The sequence below is a fragment of the Bufo bufo genome, chromosome 2, assembly GCF_905171765.1.
Source record: "Bufo bufo chromosome 2, aBufBuf1.1, whole genome shotgun sequence".
NCBI lineage: Eukaryota > Metazoa > Chordata > Amphibia > Anura > Bufonidae > Bufo > Bufo bufo.
The window spans coordinates 728,625,762-728,650,349 of NC_053390.1; the positions used below are offsets into that span (position 1 = coordinate 728,625,762).

At 44.0% G+C, this 24,588-nt stretch overlaps 1 protein-coding gene across 1 annotated transcript; it reads right to left on the bottom strand.

Annotated features, from left to right (window-relative positions):
- Positions 1–882: 882 nt before the first annotated feature.
- SPATA18 (spermatogenesis associated 18) lies at positions 883–23,792 on the bottom strand. Its single transcript, XM_040420546.1, has 13 exons — positions 23,634–23,792; positions 16,217–16,322; positions 14,842–14,948; positions 11,517–11,635; positions 8,196–8,291; positions 7,085–7,213; positions 5,059–5,293; positions 4,806–4,964; positions 4,543–4,718; positions 3,415–3,538; positions 3,107–3,181; positions 1,865–1,910; positions 883–1,571 (listed from the first exon to the last, which is right to left on the bottom strand). Exons 1-13 carry the CDS (start codon positions 23,718–23,720, stop codon positions 1,564–1,566), a joined length of 1,467 nt encoding a protein of 488 aa, XP_040276480.1. The 5' UTR covers positions 23,721–23,792; the 3' UTR covers positions 883–1,563.
- Between the last annotated feature and the right edge of the window lie 796 nt (positions 23,793–24,588).

The following is a 24,588-nucleotide window of genomic DNA, read 5'->3' on the forward strand; positions in this document are numbered from 1 at the left end:
TCAGAATAAGCGCTTTATTTAAGAAGCACCTGTTCCACTTTTTTCTGACATAGAAGTCATGTCACTCATAAAAAAAAGAAAGAAATTCCTCTAAAATAAAAATTTGTTGGATCTCACTGGGGAGGACCTTACTATCTTGTGCTATCAGGCCCTATGATATCTGTGAACACAACCGCATCTAGTGTAGTGTAGGTGGCAAATAAATGACTCATTTACAACAGTGGATCTCCAGACGAATGCCCGGCTTTCAATGCATGGTTGGAGTTTTTTCGCAATAGCTCGAGATTGATGAGTAAATACGGACCACGGCTACTACTACTAAAATGCTACAATAATGGGGAAGGATTAGTAGCCCTTCTACTTGGTGATTCATCAGTTTTTAGCACGTGTTTCTCCTCAATAAAACTCCAGACACTTGATTTTTTGTAGACCGCTTAACACTTATGGTTTCAGAGGTGACCCCCATTAGCAGGGGCGTAACTACCATAGTGGCAGACCATGCGACTGCTATGGGGCCCAGGGCAAGAGGGGGTCCAGTCTTAGTTGGGATCATCCCCTCTTCTACTGGAGATGGTTAGGACTCTACCCTCTAAAGCAGGGGTGCACAACCTGCGGCCCGGGGGCCACATGCGGCCCTTGATACCATTCTGTGCGGCCCCCAACCATCTGGTAACAGACATGTATGCCTATGTCTTGTGGCTGCTTACATGTATTTCTGCCATTAGATGGGAGTCCTTGAAGTGTAACTAGACATTAATGGTATATAATGTGTGTTCAATATGCCATAAGTACAATATTTCAGTTGTTAAAACACCTTTAAATTTTTATTTCGGCCCTCGTCATTGGTTCATTCTGGCAATGTGGCCCCCAACCAGGAAACGTTGTGCACCCCTGCTCTAAAGGAACAACTTTTGGCAAATGAGGCAGTGGAAAAATGTCCCAAGGGACATTGAAAGGGGTTTAGGCGGAAACCCTTATGTCCTGTGTGGGGACCTCGTTGGATGCTTACTTCTCTATGTACGCCACTGCCTATTAGACATGATGGTAATGATAGCTGAGGCTATTCTGCATTGTTTAGTTGCTGTGCTGCTTTTTACATATACAGTATCCTGCTTAAGAAAATATGACATGCTATCACGCATTCAGAACGTGTATAGGAAAAATAGTTCTTTATTTCGATTACCGGTACTTAGTAAAAATAATCTGATTGACTCATTACCAGACAGTAATTACACAACACAAATGCTTCCACAACCTTTATGATTCTGCTAAGACCTCTTCTTTAATAACCACGTGATGAGACACCTTCCCAAACCTGACACTGCACACACCTTACGGATCACGAGACTCACATTATAATTATCATAGTTCTCTTACAAAAATCAGCAAAAAAGTACATTAGTATTGTTCACAATGCAGTCATAAAACACACTATGTATAAAATCCGATAACTCAAGAGTAATTCACATTTCGACAATGAAGGTCTGAGGTACTTTGAAGAACACATGAAGCACCACTGACGTTGACCGATTCATGATGGACAGCTTTCACGCACAAAGCCACCTAGAATCCTAAAGGAGAAAACATGTGGGGATTATCTGTAGAGGAATAGGTCATCCAGATTATCAAAGTGACCAACTTGTTGCTGATCCTCAAATGGAAAGAAAGACTTCGTAAACTCTAGTAAAACTACTTAGCTCTGCTACAAATGCAAGTTAAACATTTTTTAGCTTTTCAGTTTGGTTTATTGGGTAGGCAGCTGTATCCTCCTTCCTGCAATAAGTCGCTTCTTTCATATCGCTGAGGCTGTGTCTTTATGCACTTAACATAGACAGGTCGAGACGGTGACTATCATATAACTTACGTGGGGTTCCACTTCTTCGTGGGGATGGGCTACGGCTTCTGGATGCCTGACAACACATTCGGAGAGAAGAAATATATCAATTATGTAAATATTGGTGTAAAAAAGTTTAAGTTGTGGAAAGTTCTACTGTATTTAATATGGATAGATAGATGCGAGAAGTATATACTGAAATTTTTTTATTCAGAAGTGTATATGGCCACACTGAGATGCAGTACTATTATAGCGGAGTATGAGGACTTGGGAGCAATCTATCCAGGCCATTTTCCACCTCAGCATATCCACAGGTAGGTAGAGAAGTTCTTTAATGTAAACATATTATTTAGTTATTGCGCTCCACTGGTCCCCGCTAACTAATTTCTATCATCATAGCTCAGTTCTCAGGTTGTTCCTGCCGCAGTCACCTTCATGCACATATAACTGGGTACTGTTCTCAATAGAGGTTTCCTTCCCGGGAGCTTTTACTTTTCTTTAGGGCTCATTCAGATGGCCGTATAAATGAGTCCGCATCCGTTCAGCAATTTTGCTGAACAGGTGCGGACCCATTCATTTCAATGGGGCCGCAAAAGATGCGGACAGCACACCGTGTGCTGTCCGCATCCGTGGTTCCGTTCCGTGGAAAAGATAGAACATGTACTATTCAAGAATAGGCATTTTCTTTTATGGCTGCAGCCATGTGCGGTCCACAAATTGTGGAACGCACACGGCTGGTATCTGTGTTTTGTGGATCCGCAAAGCACTACGGCCGTCTGAATGGGCCCTTAGGGTCCTCTGTACGGCATTGGAGTCGTGCTCCAGCCGGTGGCACTTCTTCTCGTTACAGAAATACACAAGGAAAAGTGCCACCGGCTGGGGGACTCTGGAGGACTCTAAAGCAAAGAAAAGTAAAAGCTCCTGGGAAGGAAACATCAAGTGAGGACTGTACCCAGTTATATGTGCATGAAGGCGACTGCAGGAAGAACGGTAAGAACAACCTGAGAACTGAGCTATCTGTATTGAGAATGAATTGACCGGTATTGTGGATAGCTCAATATCGTGCTATAGATTAGATGATAATTAGATAAAAATAATATTTTTACTAATATTCATTAAGTGTGCAGCTGTGCGGTACCGCTGCGTTACTGCAGCTCCACCTATAGCCCAGATAGGAGCACGGGACCCATTCTGATTATAAATCAAAGTGACCATTGTGAGTATCACATTTAATCAGTGACGTTTATTTTAACTATGAACTTGGGTGCTTACCAAGGTCCGGCCTGGGCTGACTGATCGAGAACGTAGAGGGCTGCAGCTTCTACTTCTGCTCTTGCAGGAGCTCCACTGAAAAGTAATTGTACAAGAAACTGTAATATCACATACATCATATAGTTATACGCATGGATCTTCAACTTTTGTGTATATATGTATGTAGAACGAGCACATTGGCTGTGCTAATTCAGGTTTGCTATATTTATGAAGACTGTCCAGTACTGTCTCCTCTTTAGCTTGTATAATTGGCATGCAATAGTCCTGTGTGAATCGGAGGAGAATGATGTAGAAGACCTTAGACTTACCAGTGCACCTCGCTTTGTCAAAGCTTCTCCCTTCACGACGACAACATCATTTTCCATCAGAGACGGCCACACGTGATAACATATCAGAGGAGCAGTGAGCTCAGAGTCATATGTACGACGATATCTAAATGCACAAACATGGCACTATTAAACATGCTGCTCAGGACTATAGCTATAGTAGATGCAGTGGTAGAAATTACAAACAAGACCTGGAGACTAAAGGGGCCCTTAAGGGGACCAAGCAGCATATATGCTACATGATAGCGGGGAGCCATGTTATAGATTTTGCATTCAGGCCTAGGATTCTGCTCTATACGTCTCCATACATACAATATCTACTGCAATAAGCTACAAGGATGGTTTTCTGCCATATAGTTTCTTAAAGTCACAGTGGCAGATTTAGTAAGACAGGCAATTCAGACCTCAGTCAAAGTAAAGGGTCCAGTGAAGTAAGATGCTCGGGGCTCTTAATAGACTTAGTGGATCGTTGGGTTGTCCATGCTCCAGATGTAGAAATTTAATGCACTTGTTAGGAGCTGTCCCATCTTGGACATTGGGGGCATATCACTAAGACATGCCCTCATTGTCTGATAGGTGTGGGTCTCACCTCTGGGACCTGCACCTACCCTTAGAACGGAGCCCACAAAGTGACCCACCCTCCATTCATTTCTAAGGGAGTGCCGAAAAAAAGCTGTGCATTTCCGTAAGCCCCATAGAAGTGAATGGAAGGGTGGTCACGCATGCGCTTTGTGCTTCCTATTCATTTCAGTGATAATTAAAAATCAATAGGGATCAGCAACCTTCGGCACTCCAGCTGCTGTCAAACTACAACTCCCAGCATGCACACCTTCTTGGATGTTCTTGTAACTCCCATAGAAGTAAAAAGAGGATTCTGGGAGTTGTAGTTTTAGAACAGCTGGAGTGCTGGAGGTTGCTGATCCTGCCCTACAATATGCAAAAAATGTTATAAAATCATGGCAGTTATTTCAGTACCATTCTCCGTGGCACTTCTCCAGTACTCTGGCTGCTGTCAGAGATTTTTAATTATCTCGGCCAATCCCTTTAAATAAAAATATAAGACTTGTGTTCTTTAAATAACAGCATTTCACTGTGCAGACTGTTTCTTACTTGGTTTCACTAAATAATTCTCCATCAACGGCAAATGCAATATCTAACGGGGCCTCAAGGGTTTGCATGGCAAATGCAACCCGACACACCTCCCGGATAAAGCTACTGATGAGAATGAAGTCCACGTCAGCTGGGAATGAGATTTTAGGATTGACATTCATGGCATTGATCACCTCCTAAAATAAAAAAAAATGTCATTTAATCAGGCAGAAGCAATAGGCCAAAATAGTGTGCATGTCATCAGTGCCCAATGCCATACATACATTAACACTGGACTGGACATCGTAGAGATCCAGATTACGGACAATGTAGTCAATCACTGCATCCTCAAGGGATTCTGGTCCCATATGGGATGGAGACAATGACTTTCGTACTCGTAGTTTAAATTGTCTGAACGCCATCTTGGCAGCATGGAACGATTCCTGCAAACAACAGAAATAGACAAAATGTTTTATAATAGGATTTTTTTTTTTTTTAAATAAATCAATCTTCAGTTACAACTAAACTTCCACCTACCACAGTAGAAATAAAAATGATCCTCTGCACCATCTCTAGGTCTTCAACGTAACGTCTCAGTAGGTTTTGTGCATCTAGCCGATCATTGGCATAGATATCATTAAAACGAGATATTAAACGGCTATGGCGGGAGGAATTGGTGATTTGAGCAGCAGTTGGTGACTCGCTTCTGGTGAATGGACTAGTTGACCTGCTGGAGTGACGGATTGGACTAGGAGAGCGGCTTCTGGAAAGTCTGCAAGATGTGTACAGAAGACAATAAATATAACAACTTGGATATATTTCTTGTTCCCTCTTCTTATTCTTTTTATTCGTTCAAACAGAAGGCAGGTCCATCCTCTGAACCTAAAGGTGTCCAGTGTATTAAAAATTGATCTAACATCTCCAGTCCACACCAGTCTCAGTTTACTTCTGAGCCTCAGTCACATGCTATCTAAGAACGTTACTGCTGTGACCAATCACTAGTCTAAGCAATATAACCATTGAGATCAGTGAGTGGCCTCAGTGGTCACTTGCATAAGCAGAGTGTGACCGCTGCCTGACAGAGACCAGCACGGAGTCAGTCGTGGACAGTAGGTGGTTTAGGCTGTTGAGTATTAGTTATTTTATTGTTTTAAAGTTGGCTTAGCTGTTAGTAAAAAAATTTTTACACTTGACAATTTAATTTTGCGGATGTGGATCCACCGTGTCACTTTAACAGATTTGGCTTGGGGCTACTCCCCAAGGCGTTATCTGATTGAACTGCACCCCCCTTCTCCCAGTCTTCACACTTTAACCCCTACACAGGGATCTGGACTCTTCTGCAGAGGAACCATCAGGAAGCTACCTCTTGCAGAAGTCTCTGTTCAAGTGATTGCTGACCCACAGGGGTCAAGAGACAACGCAGGGACACAGGAGCGTCAGAGCGATTAAGTAATGCAGTGAATGTGTCCACCGGAAGTCCATTGTGTTTATGGCCCATGTGGCTGCTCTCAAAGAACAGGAAGTATTGACATATTTTAGGCCAAGTGGCCAGTGTGACAATGGCAGGAATTGTTAAAGATATAGATTTTTCTAAAGATAGATATGAACATGGACATAAAAACTTGATTTAAACAATAGTTCATTTTCAAATTACAAACTCCCTTTAAATTCACTGGCAACGGGATCCAGGAATCCTGTCATATAGCAATGGAACTAAACTGTAGGGCAAAAATGGGGTCAGTGTATTTATGAGAATGCCATCTCTGCCTTGACTAACCTGTGTAAAGGGTTATTAGACAAATGCATTTTTGGGGAGATTTACAAAGTTAAATGCATCACATTTCTGGCTTAATTTGTGCCAAAAATTGGTTTACACACCTTGTACCTGATTTGTTACGCATTTTAAACATTGACAAGGCTTAGTGGATGGGAAAGTGACATGGCTTGACGTGCACCAATGCATGCCAAATGCACAAATTTGATCATCCAGCATAAGCCACAGCGATAAATTAGGCATATCTTTAAACTGTCTAGTCTACAATATCTAAATATTACACAGGATTAGCAAATCTGCCCCAGAATGTGTCATGCCATTTGGCATATTATATTCTTGGGCCTGGATTAAAAACATACTACCTTTAACTAATTAAAGCATATTTGGTTCCATGAAGACATCAACCCACTTGTCTTCTTCTGGCCATCCCTATGAGTCTACGAAGCCTTTTGGAAGCACACGACTAGCTTAGATAAATGGTTGTCACTTGTTAGGGTCCATTCCCACATCCATGGAATGGGTCCGCATCCGTGCCGCAATATCTGGAATGGGTGCAGACCCATTCATTCTCTATGGGGCAGGAATGGATGCGGAGAGCACACTATGTGCTCTCCGCATCCACATTTCCGGAGCGCGGGCCCGATCTTCCGGTCCGCAGCTCCAGAAAAAAATAGAACATGTCCTTTTCTTGTCCGCGTTACACCACGGACATGTGAATGGACCCTTAGGCACATTCCACCTCTGCCCTGGTTATCTAAGCTCCATTCATATCTTTCATATTTGACTTAACTTCCATGCAGTATACTCTTCTCAGTTGACAAAATGGAGATCTCATCCTTCAGCAGTCTTATCCGGCGTTGATAGTCCTCCTCTGATTCTAGTTTTCTCAGTTCCACTTTTTCATGAGCCGCTCTCAAACTGTAATTGTCCAAAACAAAACACAGATATCTCCATTATATTCTGTCATGGTGACTTCATGTATGTCAGTAAAAACGTCCAACAATTTAGATAAAAACTTGGCTGAACCTCCGATTTAGGCGAAATCAGCCAATGATCTAAAGTGGGCCACCCAATTCTCTCCCAATGGCAGAAGAACTGGTAATACTGGATTTCAACATTAACAAGGATTAGCCAGTACTAGTGGCGTCTGACAGTGGCTTATGCCAATATCCCCATTGGAATAAAGACGCAGGGGGAGGGGAGCAATAACTTTTATTTAAGATCTGTCAGCTTAATATACTATCCGATTTAAGGGCAGTATATTACAGCTACATGTTGGAACATCCCCATAACACCTTTATGACGGACGGCAAAAAGCCGACAGATCTGCACATTAATATGCATGATCAGCTTTAATCTTATAAACACTTCAGCAAAAAAAATTACTTTAGTGGCATTAGAACAATTTAAAAAAAATTGGGTTGTGAAGGAGTACCTAGCCTCTGAATATTTTACATATAGATAGGAGGAAATGTCACCCCAATTACTACTGTATGTAATTCCATTGCTTTGATAATCATTGGCTTACTTGTGCTTTACCTGTGCAAGAAAACTTCTATCCCCTAAGAAGCCAGAGAAGGGGTCCCCTCCATCAGTAGCTCAGCTCTGGCAGACCTCACCTATCCATGTGTTTCATCGATGGCCATCATTTAAATGGCCACAATGAAATACTACATTTCTACATTGACCGGGCATCACTTTGAGTTTTAAGAAAGTGACCTTCATCGATCAATTGATCGCCCAGCCAGGTTCTACTTTAAGTAGGGTAGTCATGGTGAGATCAATTCATTGAATATAATACCGATAGTTTAACCAAAAAAAAGAGTCCACTGTAATTATATCAGAATATAAATACAAGGTTGAAACGTTAAAACGTAGGAGTGAGTTGGTTTCTCCTTACTCTGCTCTTAGCTGCAGTATCTCATCCTCTGTGGCCAGGAGAGTCGTTGCTGACTTGGTTTTAGTCTCCTCAAGTTCCATTTGAGCTTCAAGAAGGCTATAAGTAAAGATGAAGAAATATGTGTTCTTACTGAAGTTCACAACATTTTACATTATAAATAAATTAAAGTGAATGCTCACTTTGTTTTCTGGTGAAATCAGTACACAATTCTGCATTGACTAACTTTTCTTCATAGTGATCTGAGCTCCATGTCTCTAACATAGAGCCCCAAATTCTCTAAATAATTATAGCAGTCAATGAGAAAACAACACTAGAGGGAGCTTAGAAGCTTATTGGACAGTGTTTACATACTGAATTCAATAATAAAATCGTATGATGTAAGCTCCCCCTAGTGGTGACTGAAAAGAGCAAGAATTTTAGAATTTTAAGGGAAGTCTACACCAGAAAATTCACTGTTAAACCAAGCACAATGAATGGCTTGTAGGGATAGCTCAGCTGAATGTAACAATCCCTTTCATTTAACGATCTGTTGCTTCATTCTTTTAATTCATATGCAAATGTGTACTTAAAGGGAACCTGTCATGTGGATATTTGATTATAATCTAACTAATTATATACAATCATTAACTACTAAAAAGTACCTTAGATGTATTCACTTACTGGTGTGACAGATGGTTACCTCATAATATACACACAAAGATGTCGCATGCCGCATGCTAATGAGCTGATTTGAGTCCAGCGTGATGTCATTGAGTCCAGCGTTTATTTAATTCAGAGCTATAGCCACTCCCCTGCCCACCTGCTGCTGGTTCATATGGAAACAAACTGTCATTTAGCAGCAGGTGGGCGGGGAGAGTCAGGAGCTCATGAATATTCATGACTCATCATTATCAGCTGGAGCTTTTCAATACAAGATGTTGGCAGATTGACTGGGTCAATTAAAGAAAGTGACCCAGCATTGTGCTAAGAGAATCAGTCACTTATTTATGTTGCCCTTAGTTAGGACACCATAAAACTGGTGACAGGTTCCCTTTAAATGCACTTTGTGCACCCTTGTTCCTCCTGCTTATTTGCCAGCCCCTCCCTCTCCTTCTTGATTGACAGGGCCAGGCGAGATGATTATGCAGTCAATTAAGGAGGAGTGGGAGGGGCTGTAAGAGGAGGCAGGGGTAGCAAGGGTGCACAGAGTGGATTGGGCCCGTCCTCAGTGCAATTAACTTGTTCTCCAGAATGAAGTAAATTATCGCTGAGTGATAGGCATCATTACATTCTGCTGAGCTAGCCCTACAAAGCATTGTATTGTATCTGGTTTAGCAGTCAATTTCCTGGTTTAAGGGCTCAGGTCCATGACGGTTGTTTTAGTCTGCACCCAATCAGCTTTTTTTTTTCCGGATCGGATGTAGACCCATTTACTTCAATGGGGCCGCAAAAGATACGGAAAGCACACCGTGTGTTGTCCGCATCCGTATGTCCATTCCATGGCATCTGCAAAAATATATTGGACAAGGATATGCCAGTTCTATAGAGGGCAGGACATTCCATTCCGCCAAATGCAGAACGCACACGGCCGTGATCCATGTTTTGCAGATCTGCAATTGGAGATCTGGCTCATATCAAGATATATGAAGAAAGTAATCAACACAAAATTTTGCATCTCAAAATGACCAATGCTTCATGCAACTGAACACCAATGTAACATTATACACTGCTCAAAAAAATAAAGGGAACACTTAAACAACACAATGTAACTCCAAGTCAATCACACTTCTGTGAAATCAAACTGTCCACTTAGGAAGCAAAACTGAGTGACAATCAATTTCACATGCTGTTGAGCAAATGGGATAGACAACAGGTGGAAATTATAGGCAATTAGCAAGACACCCCCAATAAAGGAGTGGTTCTGCAGGTGGTGACCACAGACCACTTCTCAGTTCCTATGCTTCCTGGCTGATGTTTTGGTCACTTTTGAATGCTGGCGGTGCTTTCACTCTAGTGGTAGCATGAGACAGAGTCTACAACCCACACAAGTGGCTCAGGTAGTGCAGCTTATCCAGGATGGCACATCAATGCGAACTGTGGCAAGAAGGTTTGCTGTGTCTGTCAGCGTAGTGTCTAGAGCATGGAGGCGCTACCAGGAGACAGGCCAGTACATCAGGAGACGTGGAGGAGGCCGTAGGAGGGCAACAACCCAGCAGCAGGACCGCTACCTCCGCCTTTGTGCAAGGAGGAACAGGAGGAGCACTGCCAGAGCCCTGCAAAATGACCTCCAGCAGGCCACAAATGTGCATGTGTCTGCTCAAACGGTCAGAAACAGACTCCATGAGGGTGATATGAGGGCCCGACGTCCACAGGTGGGGGTTGTGCTTACAGCCCAACACCGTGCAGGACGTTTGGCATTTGCCAGAGAACACCAAGATTGGCAAATTCGCCACTGGCGCCCTGTGCTCTTCACAGATGAAAGCAGGTTCACACTGAGCACATGTGACAGACGTGACAGAGTCTAGAGACGCCGTGGAGAACGTTCTGCTGCCTGCAACATCCTCCAGCATGACCGGTTTGGCATTGGGTCAGTAATGGTGTGGGGTGGCATTTCTTTGGAGGGCCGCACAGCCCTCCATGTGCTCGCCAGAGGTAGCCTGACTGCCATTAGGTACCGAGCTGAGATCCTCAGACCCCTTGTGAGACCATATGCTGGTGCGGTTGGTCCTGGGTTCCTCCTAATGCAAGACAATGCTAGACCTCATGTGGATGGAGTGTGTCAGCAGTTCCTGCAAGACGAAGGCATTGATGCTATGGACTGGCCCGCCCATTCCCCAGACCTGAATCCAATTGAGCACATCTGGGACATCATGTCTCGCTCTATCCACCAACGTCACATTGCACCACAGACTGTCCAGGAGTTGGCAGATGCTTTAGTCCAGGTCTGGGAGGAGATCCCTCAGGAGACCGTCCGCCACCTCATCAGGAGCATGCACAGGCATTGTAGGGAGGTCATACAGGCACGTGGAGGCCACACACACTACTGAGCCTCATTTTAACTTGTTTTAAGAACATTACATCAAAGTTGGATCAGCCTGTAGTGTGTTTTTCCACTTTAATTTTGAGTGTTACTCCAAATCCAGACCTCCATGGGTTAAAAAATTTGATTTCCATTTTTTAATTTTTGTGTGATTTTGTTGTCAGCACATTCAACTATGTAAAGAACAAAGTATTTCAGAAGAATATTTAATTAACTCAGATCTAGGATGTGTTATTTTTGTGTTCCCTTTATTTTTTTGAGCAGTGTATATACAGCATTATAAATGCAGACTTGTAACTTACTCTTGTCTCACTGAGTTTAGATCCAGGCGTGTAGTTGCTAACTGAGTCTCCAGCTTGTGCAGCTCTTTTTCTTGGGAAGATGACAGTTCTCTCATTCGTTTGTCCCTTTCCAGAGATTCCTGAAACATATCATCATTTTACTCTCACAAGAAAAGTCCTATCGCATTTAATGCTACAGCAACTGAAGCACTTAGGCTACTTTCACATTAGCGTTTTTAAATCCGCTATTGAGATCCGTCATAGGATTTCAATAACGGGAGAAAACGCTTCAGTTTTGTTCCCATTCATTGTCAATGGGAATAAAACTGAACTGAACGAAACGGAGAGCACCAGAAGGCATTCTGTTCCGTTTGGTTGCGCTCCCATCGCGGACAGAATAACGCTGCAAGCAGCGTTTATCTGTCCGCGATGTGGTGCGGAGCAAGGCGGATCCGTCCTGGCACACAATGTAAGTCAATGGGGACGGATCCGTTTTCTCTGACAATAGAAAACAGATCTGTCCCCTATTGACTATCAATGGTGTTCAAGACGGATCCGTCATGGCTATAGAAGACATAATACAACCGGATTAGTTCATGACGGATGCATGCGGTTGTATTATGGTAACAGAAGCGTTTTTGCAGATCCATGCCTAGTTTTACTTGTCCAAGAGATTACAGGTTGGGTCCATGTTCAGCCATATTCATTATGTACAATGGTCACCACTATGTACTCGACATAATCTTATCTAAAATATAAAAATATACTACAAATGGCCAATACCTGTATGTGCTAATACACAGGCTTTTGTAAATGAGAGTAATTAAAGTGTGAGATAATTGGATTGGTTCCTCAACCATTATAAGAACATTGCCAAACTGAAAGCAACAATGTCCACTTCACATGAATGTGAGGGATGGGGCTGGTAATTAGTTCTAGTATCTACAATTAATTAGCACGCTAGTACACATTCAGTTCTTTACTTTTCATGTAATTGTATCAATAAAATATTTTATTGGGGGTTAATAAGAACGACATGATGGTACGGGTACTTTCACACTTGCGTTAGAGGATTCCGGCAGGCAGTTCCGTTGCAGGAACTGCCTGCCGGATCTGGAAATTCGTATGCAAACGGTCGGATAGCATTTGTTTCCTGATCCGGAAGCGGATCCAGCTGAAAAAATGCATTGAAAACTGGATCCGTCTCTCTGGTGTCATCCGGAAAAACGGATCCGGTATTTATTTATTTCACATTTTTAAAGGTCTGCGCACTTGGTACCGGATCCGGTACGCTGCTTTATTTTCTCCGGCAAAATACCGTAAGAGGAACTGAACTGAAGACGACCTGATGCATACTGAACGGATTGCTCTCCATTCAGAATGCATTAGGATAAAACTGAAGCGTTTTTTTTTTTACGGTATTGCGCCCCTAGGACGGAACTCAATACCGGAAAAGAAAAACGCTAGTGTGAAAGTACCCTAAGACTAGATGGTAAGGAAGAGACATGGTGGTTTCTAATAAAACACATAGGCCCACTTTTATCATTCAGTTTACGCCTGTTACTGCAAATTTGCGAAGATATTAAAATTAAAATTAAAACTGTTCAGAAAAGTGTGTGCTGTGAAGCTGTATGTATTTTTCAGCTCATTTATCAAGTCAAAGGTTAAAGGGAATGTTTAGGATTAGGGACAGATTGAGTTTTTGTATTTCGCTCCAAAAAGTCACTGGGCAGCCACAAAGAAAATTGTTTTCAGTGGAAAGTCCCAGTTATGTCTGCGACTGTGGCAAGAAGGGTCATGTCTTTTCTTGAGGTGGTCACAGCAATAAACAGAGGTCGCATGAATGGCAGTGCAGCATCCCACTGAAAACAGTAGGAGGCTGTCTCCGGGGTGGCCGGTGCGGAATCTACGCCGAATTCAGCCACACAGTTGGGTTTCTGTATGGAGTTTGGGAAGCCAAAACCAGGAGTGAATACAAAAAAACAAGAGAAGTTGTATCTGTCCTTTATACTTTCTCTCCTTTTATGATCCAGTCCTGATTTTGGCTTCCAACACTGCATCAGGAAGCCAGATCGTGAGGCCGCACCCTTAGAAATACATGATTGCTGTCTTCCAGGAACAGTGCCATGCCTATCCATGGGTTATCTGGTTTTGCAGCTCAGTTCCATTTAAAGGGCTTCTGTCACCCCACTAAACAATTTTTATTTTTTTTGTGTACTTATAATCCCTATCCTGCGATATATCTATACATTATGTTATTAATCATTTTCGTTCAGTAGATATGTCAAAAAACTTACTTTTATAATATGCTAATTACCTGTCTACCAGCAAGTAGGGCGTCTACTTGCTGGTAGCAGCCGCAGAAAACCGCCCCCTCCTCTTGTTGATTGACAGGGCCAGCCGCGATCTCCTCCTCCGACTGGCCCTGTCAGCATTTCAAAAATCGCGTGCCTGTGTTGATTCGGCGCAGGCGCTCTGAGATAAGGAGGCTCGTCTCCTCAGCACTCCCTCAGTGCGCCTGCGCCGATGACGTCTTCTCTTTCGGTGACATCATTGGCGCAGGCGCACTGAGGGAGTGCTGAGGAGCCGAGCCTCCTTCTCTCAGAGCGCCTGCGCCGAATCAAGACAGGCGCGCGATTTTTGAAATGCTGACAGGGCCGGCCGGAGGAGGAGATCGCGGCTGGCCCTGTCAATCAACAAGAGGAGGGGGCAGTTTTCTGCGGCTGCTACATGCAAGTAGACGCCCTACTTACTTGTAGACAGGTAATTAGCATATCATAAAAGTAAGTTTTTTGACATATCTACTGAACGAAAATGATTAATAACATAATGTATAGATATATGGCAGGATAGGGATTATAAGTACACAAAAAAAAAATGAGTTTAGTGGGGTGACAGAAGCCTTTTAAGTGAATGGGGCTGAGCTGTAATACCACCCACAACCAGTTGGGCAGGTGCGGTGCTGTTTTTAGAAGAAAGAAGACCCTTTTTTTTTTTTCTAATCCTGCACAACCCCTTTAAGGGTAGCTTCACATTTTCTGCAACTGAAAATCAGTTCCATTTATTTGTTTGGGGCTTGCAGAAATCCATGTGTTCGTCACTGAAACAACTGATTTTCAGAAATTTCTGATGTGTGAATGCACCCTAAAAAAGCACAAATTACTAGTTTCAATGTACAGCTGCTAATAGCAGGCATAAAAAGACATTCCAACAGTCAGACAATGCCCCAATTTATTAAGAGGCACTCAATTTGCACCAACTACCCTCTTGTGGGCCTTAGAATACACCCGCAGGTTCATTGATATTCACTGATGAACCACCAATATATTCAGTGATGGTGATGTACCTGGAGAAGAGAAAAGCTACTGTCCGCACAGGAAGAGTTGGAGAAGCAGGTACCAAGCCAAGGTAGAAAGCGACTCTTGAGTGTTTCAACTCCTGCATACTGACCCCCTTTAATAGAAGAGAAGTAATCATGTTTATAACTCATAATTACGTCTAAAAATAATGAAATATTAATTTGTATTCATGAAAAATACCAGAGCTCAACTGTTGTGACAAGTAAAATGATAATGTACATTAAAGGGGCTCTCCTATCACAGAGACAACCTCTTTCAGAATGCAGGCCCCAAGATGATAACCGATGGTCCTGGGTCCCACTCCTGGAAGCCCAGCAAACAGCTTGACATTTCTCCTGCAGCATCCATTCAAATGGTGATCTTGAGTCCACCTACAAAGCGGCTCTCCATTCTGGGGTTTCATGGGCAGGGAACCCCCCCTCTATGATATCCAGATCGGTGGTGGTCTGACTCTTGGCATCTCTGCCAATCAGCTGTTTGAAGACACCGTAGGGCTCCATGAGCACCAAAGCCCCTTCCTAGGCCAGTGACTTCAGGTTTATCAATCACATGGATTATGTGCAGTTCAGTCTCATTCAAGTGACTGCGGATGAGCTGCAATACCAAGCACAGCCACTATACAATGGACGGCGCTGTGCTTGGTAAGTGCCACAGCCTCTTCAAACAGCTAAATGTCGACGGTGCAGAGAGTCTGACCCCCATCGATCACATGCTGATGACCTATCCTGAGGATAGGTCATTAGTATTAAACACTTGGACAACCCCTTTAAGGATACCTGCAGTAGAGGCTCTACTGGCCCCTTCCAATGAGAGATATGAACATATGCAGGGTTCCCCTTCTCTACACTCGGTGCACTTTAAAGGGAATGTTTTTAAGAAAATGACCTAAGACATCCCCTTTCTTGAGAGAACTTTCCAGCTTGTGCTGTGTACACTGGGTACAAGTGGAATAGAGGGGAAGGAACAGAGGGTCTACAGCTGTCAACTCGGTCAAGACTAGTGATGAGCGGCATAGGCAATATTCAAATTCACGATATCTTGCAAATTTTTGTCTGAATATTCGCCATAAATTCGCAAATTCGTGATCTCCAGTCACTGTTTACTGGATTGCAAAAATCGGCAATGTAATATATTTGTGATAAATTCGCGAAAAATTCACGATAAATTCGCGATTATTCAATATTCAACACTATTCGCGAATACGAATATATAGCACTATATTCTAAATATTCGTGAATTCTCGTGGAGGGATTCTTTTCGCTATTGGACCTCTCTCATACATGTATGCTCCAGACGTGTAGAGTACATGATTTATAATTGTGAATTATAGAGGGTCCCTGTTTTCACCTTTCACCTTCTTACCTTCTCTTGCTGTGACATTGAGGATTGTAAATAGCTGTCCCTGGATCCTCGAATTCAGCTCAAGAAGTTCACAGCAAATGTTCAGATTCTGATCACATGAATTAATCTGTGAATGAAAAAAATATAATATGTATAATAAGTGTGTGTCCAAGTAATTATTATTTTTTTTATTTTAGGAAACTGCAGGAGGCTGATGAAAAAAGGAACAAATGTACATTTACCTTCCCAGACCTATCCAGCGCTGCCGCTCCTTCCTCTTCCTCAGTGATGTATCGTTTTGGCTGCAGAGGTGACACCTCATACACTGCTGAAGCCAATCCCTGGCCTCAGCAGTCTCGTGCTGAACACCACTGAGGCCAACAACTGGCTGCAGCTATATTATGGGATGTCACTTCTGCAGCCAAATTAATACATCACTACTGGGTAAGAGAAAGGAGAAGCAATGAATCGGAGGGGGCCGTGAATGTGATTTTAAGTTTATGATTTTATTAGCCTGCCTTCGGTTTGCTAAAATAAAAATAAAAATCTATGGTATGTTACATGTTAACTCAGCTTGCCATTGTCTGTTAAGGCTTTGTTCACATCTACATTTGGTAAATCTGGTAATCTGTTTCGGCAGAGGTATAGACTACCGGAGTTACCGTATCTGGCATAGCCGGATGCCCATTCACTATAATGGGATCTGGCGGGTTTCCAGCATAAAAGTCGGCTTTCTGACTAAGAAATACCGCAGTCTGTTTTTTTTTTGGGCAGAAAGCATGCATTTATACCAGAAACCCGCCAGATCCCATTAGAGTGAATGGGCGCCTGGCAGGGATTGGCTATGTCGGATACAGTAACTCCGGTAGTCTGTTCGGGATTTACCAAACTAACATGTGAACGAAGCCTTATTACATTTAATGCAAAGAAGACCAAAAAGCACTCCGTGTAAAACGTACGTAATAATAGGAGACCTCAAAAATGAGGGGAAGAGTTTTTATGTGACTGTAGACTCGTATCTCTATGCGGATTACAATGTTAAATACTTTTACATTTACACTTCTGTGGTTTCTACTAACGTGGCCTGCCAATGCATTATATTACATGGCAACCATACTGACAGACCATTAATTTTAAGTGGGAGGAATCCATCTCAATCTGTGATTACAGTAACTGGACAACAATCAGAGCAAAAGCAAGCGGCTGCAAGTCCATTCATGTCAGCAAGCAGAAAACAGAATAGAAGTACACACAGGCTCTATTTACTATATGCCCGACATCCGTAGAGTAAGAAACACGAGCAGTTTACTCTCAGCCAACATCTATTTCTCATAACGCCACCATAAACATACTGCACATACTTGGCCGAGCATGCAAGTTTCTTTCAATGAAGAGGAGGGTATGAACACCTGCCAAACTCCCCAGAATGCAAGTGGTTGCTAAAACACACATGTCAGGAGAGGCGACAGGTCCTCTTTAAATGGGGTTTTCCAAGCTCATATGCTCAGAATAGGTCATCAATATCCAAATTGGGGGGGTCCAACACCATGCATTCCCACCAATCCACCATGCAACCCCCCCTACGCTCGCTAGATCACCAGGCACACTGGCACCCCTTTCAATACCTATCAACTCCATTCCTCAAGTACGCCAACAGGTCGTGTTTCCGGATTTCCTTAGTAGTGCACATATTATATAAATGTCACATGTTTTTCCTATATAGGATTTAGGATAAACATTGGGCATTAAAAGATTTTTCCAAGACTTTAATACTGAATAGTATCTGATCGGTGGGGATCTGACACCCGGGACCCCCATTGATCAGCGGTTTTAGAAGGCACCAGTGCTCGTGTGAGCGCCACGGCCTTCGCTCTGCTTACCAAGCACAGCGCCGTACATAGTATAGCGGCTGTGCTTGGTATCGCGTTATGGGGCCGAGCTGCATTTACGCTATGTCACCGATTAACGTGTCGTCACTGGCCTAGGGAAGGTTGAGAGAAGGCCGCGGGGCAACTGTGAGCGTTTGTGCCTTCTCAAACATCTGATCGGCGGGGGCCCTCTGTGATGGACCCCCACCGATCACCTATCCAGAGGTCATTTAAGTCTCGGAAAACCCCTTTAACTCCATTACAGCCTCAGGCCACTAGGAAAGTTGCCATTAACCCCTTCACTCCCAAATACCAGCAGGGAGATGAGGGTATTATGAGGGGAAAGGAACTTTTTCTCTGGGGTCCATTAGCTTTTGAGCAGAACTAGTATTAGGAAAGAGAATCCCAAGTTACACTACATGCTTCCCAGAGCACAAGACAAAGAGAGCATTCCCATAATGACATACAGGAGCAGAACCTGTTGTCACCATTTTTCCCACAATCTACAGATTGGTGGATGGGGGACGAATAAGGAGAGATGATTGCCTGGGTCATTACGATGCCAAATTAGGCTGGTACCATAGTAACTCGCACTGAACCAAAACTACATATGATGCTGAACACCAAGGCCTCTTTCACATGGGCGATACGAAACGCGTCAGCATCTGTTCAGGGGAAAAACTGATGGTTTTCATGCAAGTAGAATGAGTTTTGTCTGGGATTGCGTTCAGTGTTTCTGTTTTTTCCTTCCGGATTACATCTGTCTGCGTTGGTTTTTCACACGCATGAAGAAAAACTGAAGAATAACAATCAACATTTCCTAGGAACCATCAGTGAAAAACGCATTGCATCCATATATTTTTTTTTTCACACATCCCCATTCATTTCTATGGCCAAGGGCTGCGTGAAAAACGACGTGGATAAGCATATACCCTCTGAAATGAACGGGCCTGTCCATTTGCGAAACACAACACATCCGGATGGAAAATTCGCTCTTGTAAAATTAGCACAAGGCTCTTTCACACAAGCTCTTTTCTTCAGTTTGCCTCAGTGGTTTCTACAAATCACTTCAGCAAATGGCATTTATTATGTAGAGAAAGTTAATACCAGACACTTACTAATGTATTGTGATTATCCATATTGCCTCCTTTGCTGGCTGGATTTATTCTTCCATCACATTATACTCTGCATCGTTTCCATGGTTATGACCACTCTGCAAACCATCGGTGGTGGTCATGCTTGCACTATAGGAAAATGCATAAGGCTTTCTGGTGGCCGGGACCGTGGGACCGCACACAGGCTAGTGCTTTTCTCCTATAGTGTGCAAACATGACCACCACCGATGGTTTGCAGAGTGGTCATAACCATGGAAACAATGCAGAGTATAATGTGATGGAAAAATGAATCCAGCCAGCAAAGGAGGCAATATGGAGAATCACAATACATTAGTAAGTGCCTTGTATTCACTTTCTCTACATAATAAATACTATTTGCTGAAGTGAGACAGCCCCTTTAAGTTCTTTCATTTTTCCTGCACAGATGCAATCAAACTAATCAAAAACTACATATGTGTGAAAAAAACACAAATAGTGAGCGCAATCGCAGACAAAACTGATTCAACTTGAATGAAAAACCATCAGTACTCCTCGTGTGAACTAAACCCCAGAGGACTAACATAATTCCAATAGTAATAATTATATTGAACCTTAAAACTGCAGGTTCTTTAGGCCTCCTGCACACGAAAGTATCCATTTTGCAGTCCACAAATCACGGATCTGCAAAACACAGATACCGACGACTGCATGACACCATTTTTTTTTTACTCACAGAAATGTCCTATCCTTGTCCGCAAAATAGACAAGAACAAGACATGTTCTAATTTTTTGAGGGGGCACAGAACGGCCCTAGGGATGCGGACCGCACAGGGAGTTCTGTCCGCATCTTTTGCAGCCCCATTTAGATGAATAGGTCTGCATCCGATCTTCAAAAAACCCAGATCAGATGTGGCCCAAAACTACAGCCCTTGTACTGTTTTCAAAATTTTCATTATGTTTAAAATGGACACATTGGTCGCAAAAATGCAGTAGGCAAAAAAGACACCTCAAAACTGCAAAGTACTTTTATTTATTGTATCTGCTGAAGTAAATAGCATAATGATGTATAAAACTAGGAGAAGGAAATACTACCATGTGCACTGGGTCTCAACAAGATGTAGATGTATGTGATGCCTGAACCGTGCAGCAGTGGCCCTTCATCTGGTGTATACACTAGTGTAGTCCAGTCTAAATGGACATAGTCATACACTGGTATAGTCTAGTATAGTGGGTACAGTCATATACTGGTATAGTGCAGTGTGGTGGGTACAGTCATATACTGGTATAGTGCAGTGTAGTGGGTACAGTCATACACTGGTATAGTGCAGTGTGGTGGGTACAGTCATATACTGGTATAGTGCAGTGTGGTGGGTACAGTCATATACTGGTAAAGTCCAGTGTAGTGGGTACAGTCATACACATGTATAGTCCAGTCTAATGGACAGTCATACACTGGTATAGTGCAGTCTAATGGACATGGTCATACACTGGTATAGTGCAGTGTGGTGGGTACAGTCATATACTGGTATAGTGCAGTGTGGTGGGTACAGTCATACACTGGTATAGTGCAGTGTGGTGGGTACAGTCATACACTGGTATAGTGCAGTGTGGTGGGTACAGTCATATACTGGTATAGTGTAGTGGGTACAGTCATACACTGGTATAGTGCAGTGTGGTGGGTACAGTCATATACTGGTATAGTGTAGTGTGGTGGGTACAGTCATACACTGGTATAGTGCAGTGTGGTGGGTACAGTCATACACTGGTATAGTGCAGTGTGGTGGGTACAGTCATATACTGGTATAGTGCAGTGTGGTGGGTACAGTCATACACTGGTATAGTGCAGTGTGGTGGGTACAGTCATATACTGGTATAGTGTAGTGGGTACAGTCATACACTGGTATAGTGCAGTGTGGTGGGTACAGTCATACACTGGTATAGTGCAGTGTGGTGGGTACAGTCATATACTGGTATAGTGCAGTGTGGTGGGTACAGTCATACACTGGTATAGTGCAGTGTGGTGGGTACAGTCATACACTGGTATAGTGCAGTGTGGTGGGTACAGTCATACACTGGTATAGTGCAGTGTGGTGGGTACAGTCATACACTGGTATAGTGCAGTGTGGTGGGTACAGTCATATACTGGTATAGTGCAGTGTGGTGGGTACAGTCATACACTGGTATAGTGCAGTGTGGTGGGTACAGTCATATACTGGTATAGTGCAGTGTAGTGGGTACAGTCATACACTGGTATAGTGCAGTGTGGTGGGTACAGTCATATACTGGTATAGTGCAGTGTAGTGGGTACAGTCATATAGTGGTATAGTGCAGTGTGGTGGGTACAGTCATATACTGGTAAAGTCCAGTGTAGTGGGTACAGTCATACACATGTATAGTCCAGTCTAATGGACAGTCATACACTGGTATAGTGCAGTCTAATGGACATTGTCATACACTGGTATAGTGCAGTGTGGTGGGTACAGTCATACACTGGTATAGTCCAGTGTGGTGGGTACAGTCATATACTGGTATAGTGCAGTGTGGTGGGTACAGTCATACACTGGTATAGTGCAGTGTGGTGGGTACAGTCATACACTGGTATAGTGCAGTGTGGTGGGTACAGTCATATACTGGTATAGTGTAGTGTGGTGGGTACAGTCATACACTGGTATAGTGCAGTGTGGTGGGTACAGTCATACACTGGTATAGTGCAGTGTGGTGGGTACAGTCATACACTGGTATAGTGCAGTGTGGTGGGTACAGTCATACACTGGTATAGTGCAGTGTGGTGGGTACAGTCATACACTGGTATAGTGCAGTATGGTGGGTACAGTCATACACTGGTATAGTGCAGTGTGGTGGGTACAGTCATACACTGGTATAGTGCAGTGTGGTGGGTACAGTCATACACTGGTATAGTGCAGTGTGGTGGGTACAGTCATACACTGGTATAGTGCAGTGTGGTGGGTACAGTCATACACTGGTATAGTGCAGTGTGGTGGGTACAGTCATACACTGGTATAGTGCAGTGTGGTGGGTACAGTCATACACTGGTATAGTGCAGTGTGGTGGGTACAGTCATACACTGGTATAGTGCAGTGTGGTGGGTACAGTCATATACTGGTATAGTGCAGTGTGGTGGGTACAGTCATACACTGGTATAGTCCAGTGTGGTGGGTACAGTCATACACTGGTATAGTGCAGTGTGGTGGGTACAGTCATATACTGGTAAAGTCCAGTGTGGTGGGTACAGTCATACACTGGTATAGTGCAGTGTGGTGGGTACTACAGTCATACACTGGTATAGTGCAGTGTGGTGGGTACAGTCATATACTGGTATAGTGCAGTGTAGTGGGTACAGTCATACACTGGTATAGTGCAGTGTGGTGGGTACAGTCATATACTGGTATAGTGCAGTGTGGTGGGTACAGTCATACACTGGTATAGTGCAGTGTGGTGGGTACAGTCATACACTGGTATAGTGCAGTGTGGTGGGTACAGTCATACACTGGTATAGTGCAGTGTGGTGGGTACAGTCATACACTGGTATAGTGCAGTGTGGTGGGTACAGTCATACACTGGTATAGTGCAGTGTGGTGGGTACAGTCATACACTGGTATAGTGCAGTGTGGTGGGTGCAGTCATATACTGGTATAGTGCAGTGTGGTGGGTACAGTCATACACTGGTATAGTGCAGTGTGGTGGGTACAGTCATACACTGGTATAGTCCAGTGTGGTGGGTACAGTCATATACTGGTAAAGTCCAGTGTGGTGGGTACAGTCATACACTGGTATAGTGCAGTGTGGTGGGTACTACAGTCATACACTGGTATAGTGCAGTGTGGTGGGTACAGTCATACACTGGTAAAGTCCAGTGTGGTGGGTACAGTCATATACTGGTATAGTGTAGTGTGGTGGGTACAGTCATACACTGGTATAGTGCAGTGTGGTGGGTACAGTCATACACTGGTATAGTGCAGTGTGGTGGGTACAGTCATATACTGGTATAGTGCAGTGTGGTGGGTACAGTCATATACTGGTATAGTGCAGTGTGGTGGGTACAGTCATACACTGGTATAGTGCAGTGTGGTGGGTACAGTCATACACTGGTATAGTGCAGTGTGGTGGGTACAGTCATATACTGGTATAGTGCAGTGTGGTGGGTACAGTCCTCTCCTGCATTGAGTAGTCACTTCTGCTTATAACATAAGAGCTGGCACTGGTTTCTGCCTTGAACGAGCTTCCTGTCTCCATGACAACGAGCGTCCTTGGTTACCGCTCTCTCTCCGGCCGGGCTTGTGTACACACAGATACAGTAATCATGTAATCCCATTACACAGGCTGTACCTGCTGAGAAGTGCCCAGCGGGACCCGTATAACACAGGGCACATAGAGGGCACGTACTTGCACACTGACAGGCACTCATGCCCCACTATCACAGCCCATGTCACATACAGGACCGTGCATGGTACTCACATGATAGTCCTTGTACCAGTCCTCCAGCTTGTCCTGCAGCAGCTTGCACGTCTCGCTGTTGCTGAGCCTCCTCAGAGTGTCTGCCATGGCTGCGCGCAGTGGACGGGTCCCCGGGATAAAATGTCGCTGGGCTGTGGCTTGCGCCTTTTATGCAGAGGGGCGCGTCCTGCAATCTGTGTGGCACTGTTGCTCTGCTCGGGTGTTAGGGACGCCGCTGTATCAACCCTGAGACTTTTTAGTTGTAGCAACGGCTTCTCCGCCACCTCCCCCTGCCCACCGCTGCCCCCTCCTCTGCAGCTGCTGCCCCCTCCTCCTCCTCTTATGAGGCAGCAGTAGTGGGGTCTCTGTGTAGATGTCATAGGTTAGTCAGTGGTAAGTGGCTGTGCACTGACCTCCTCCAGCCTGATACAAGAATCACATGCAGGGTTAATAGGTACAGGAACTGCATGAACCCCAGGGATCAGCAACCTCCAGCTGCTGTCAAACTACAACCCCTATCATGCACACTAAGGCCTCCTGCACACAAACATGTGCTGTCCGTTGCCGTAATGCGGACAGCATCTGCGGATCCGCAATACATGGGCACTGTTCCATGGCCATTCCGCATCACGGATACGGACCCATTCATTTCAATGGGTCCGGAGATACGGAACTGAACACTACAGAAGCACTATGGAGTGTTTCCTGGGGTTCCATTCTGTGCCTCCGCACCGCAAAAAGATAGAACATGCTCTATCTTTTTGCGGAACGGACGGATCGCCGACCCATTCAAGTGAATGGGTCCGCGATCCCTATGTGGCTGGGCCACGGTTGGTGCCCGTGCATTGCGGACCGCAATTTGCGGTCCACAGCACGGGCACGGGCTTCACACGGTCGTGTGAACAAGCCTTAACGCAGATGTTCTTGTAACTCCTATAGACGTGAAAAGAGGATTCTGGGAGTTGTAGTTTCTGAA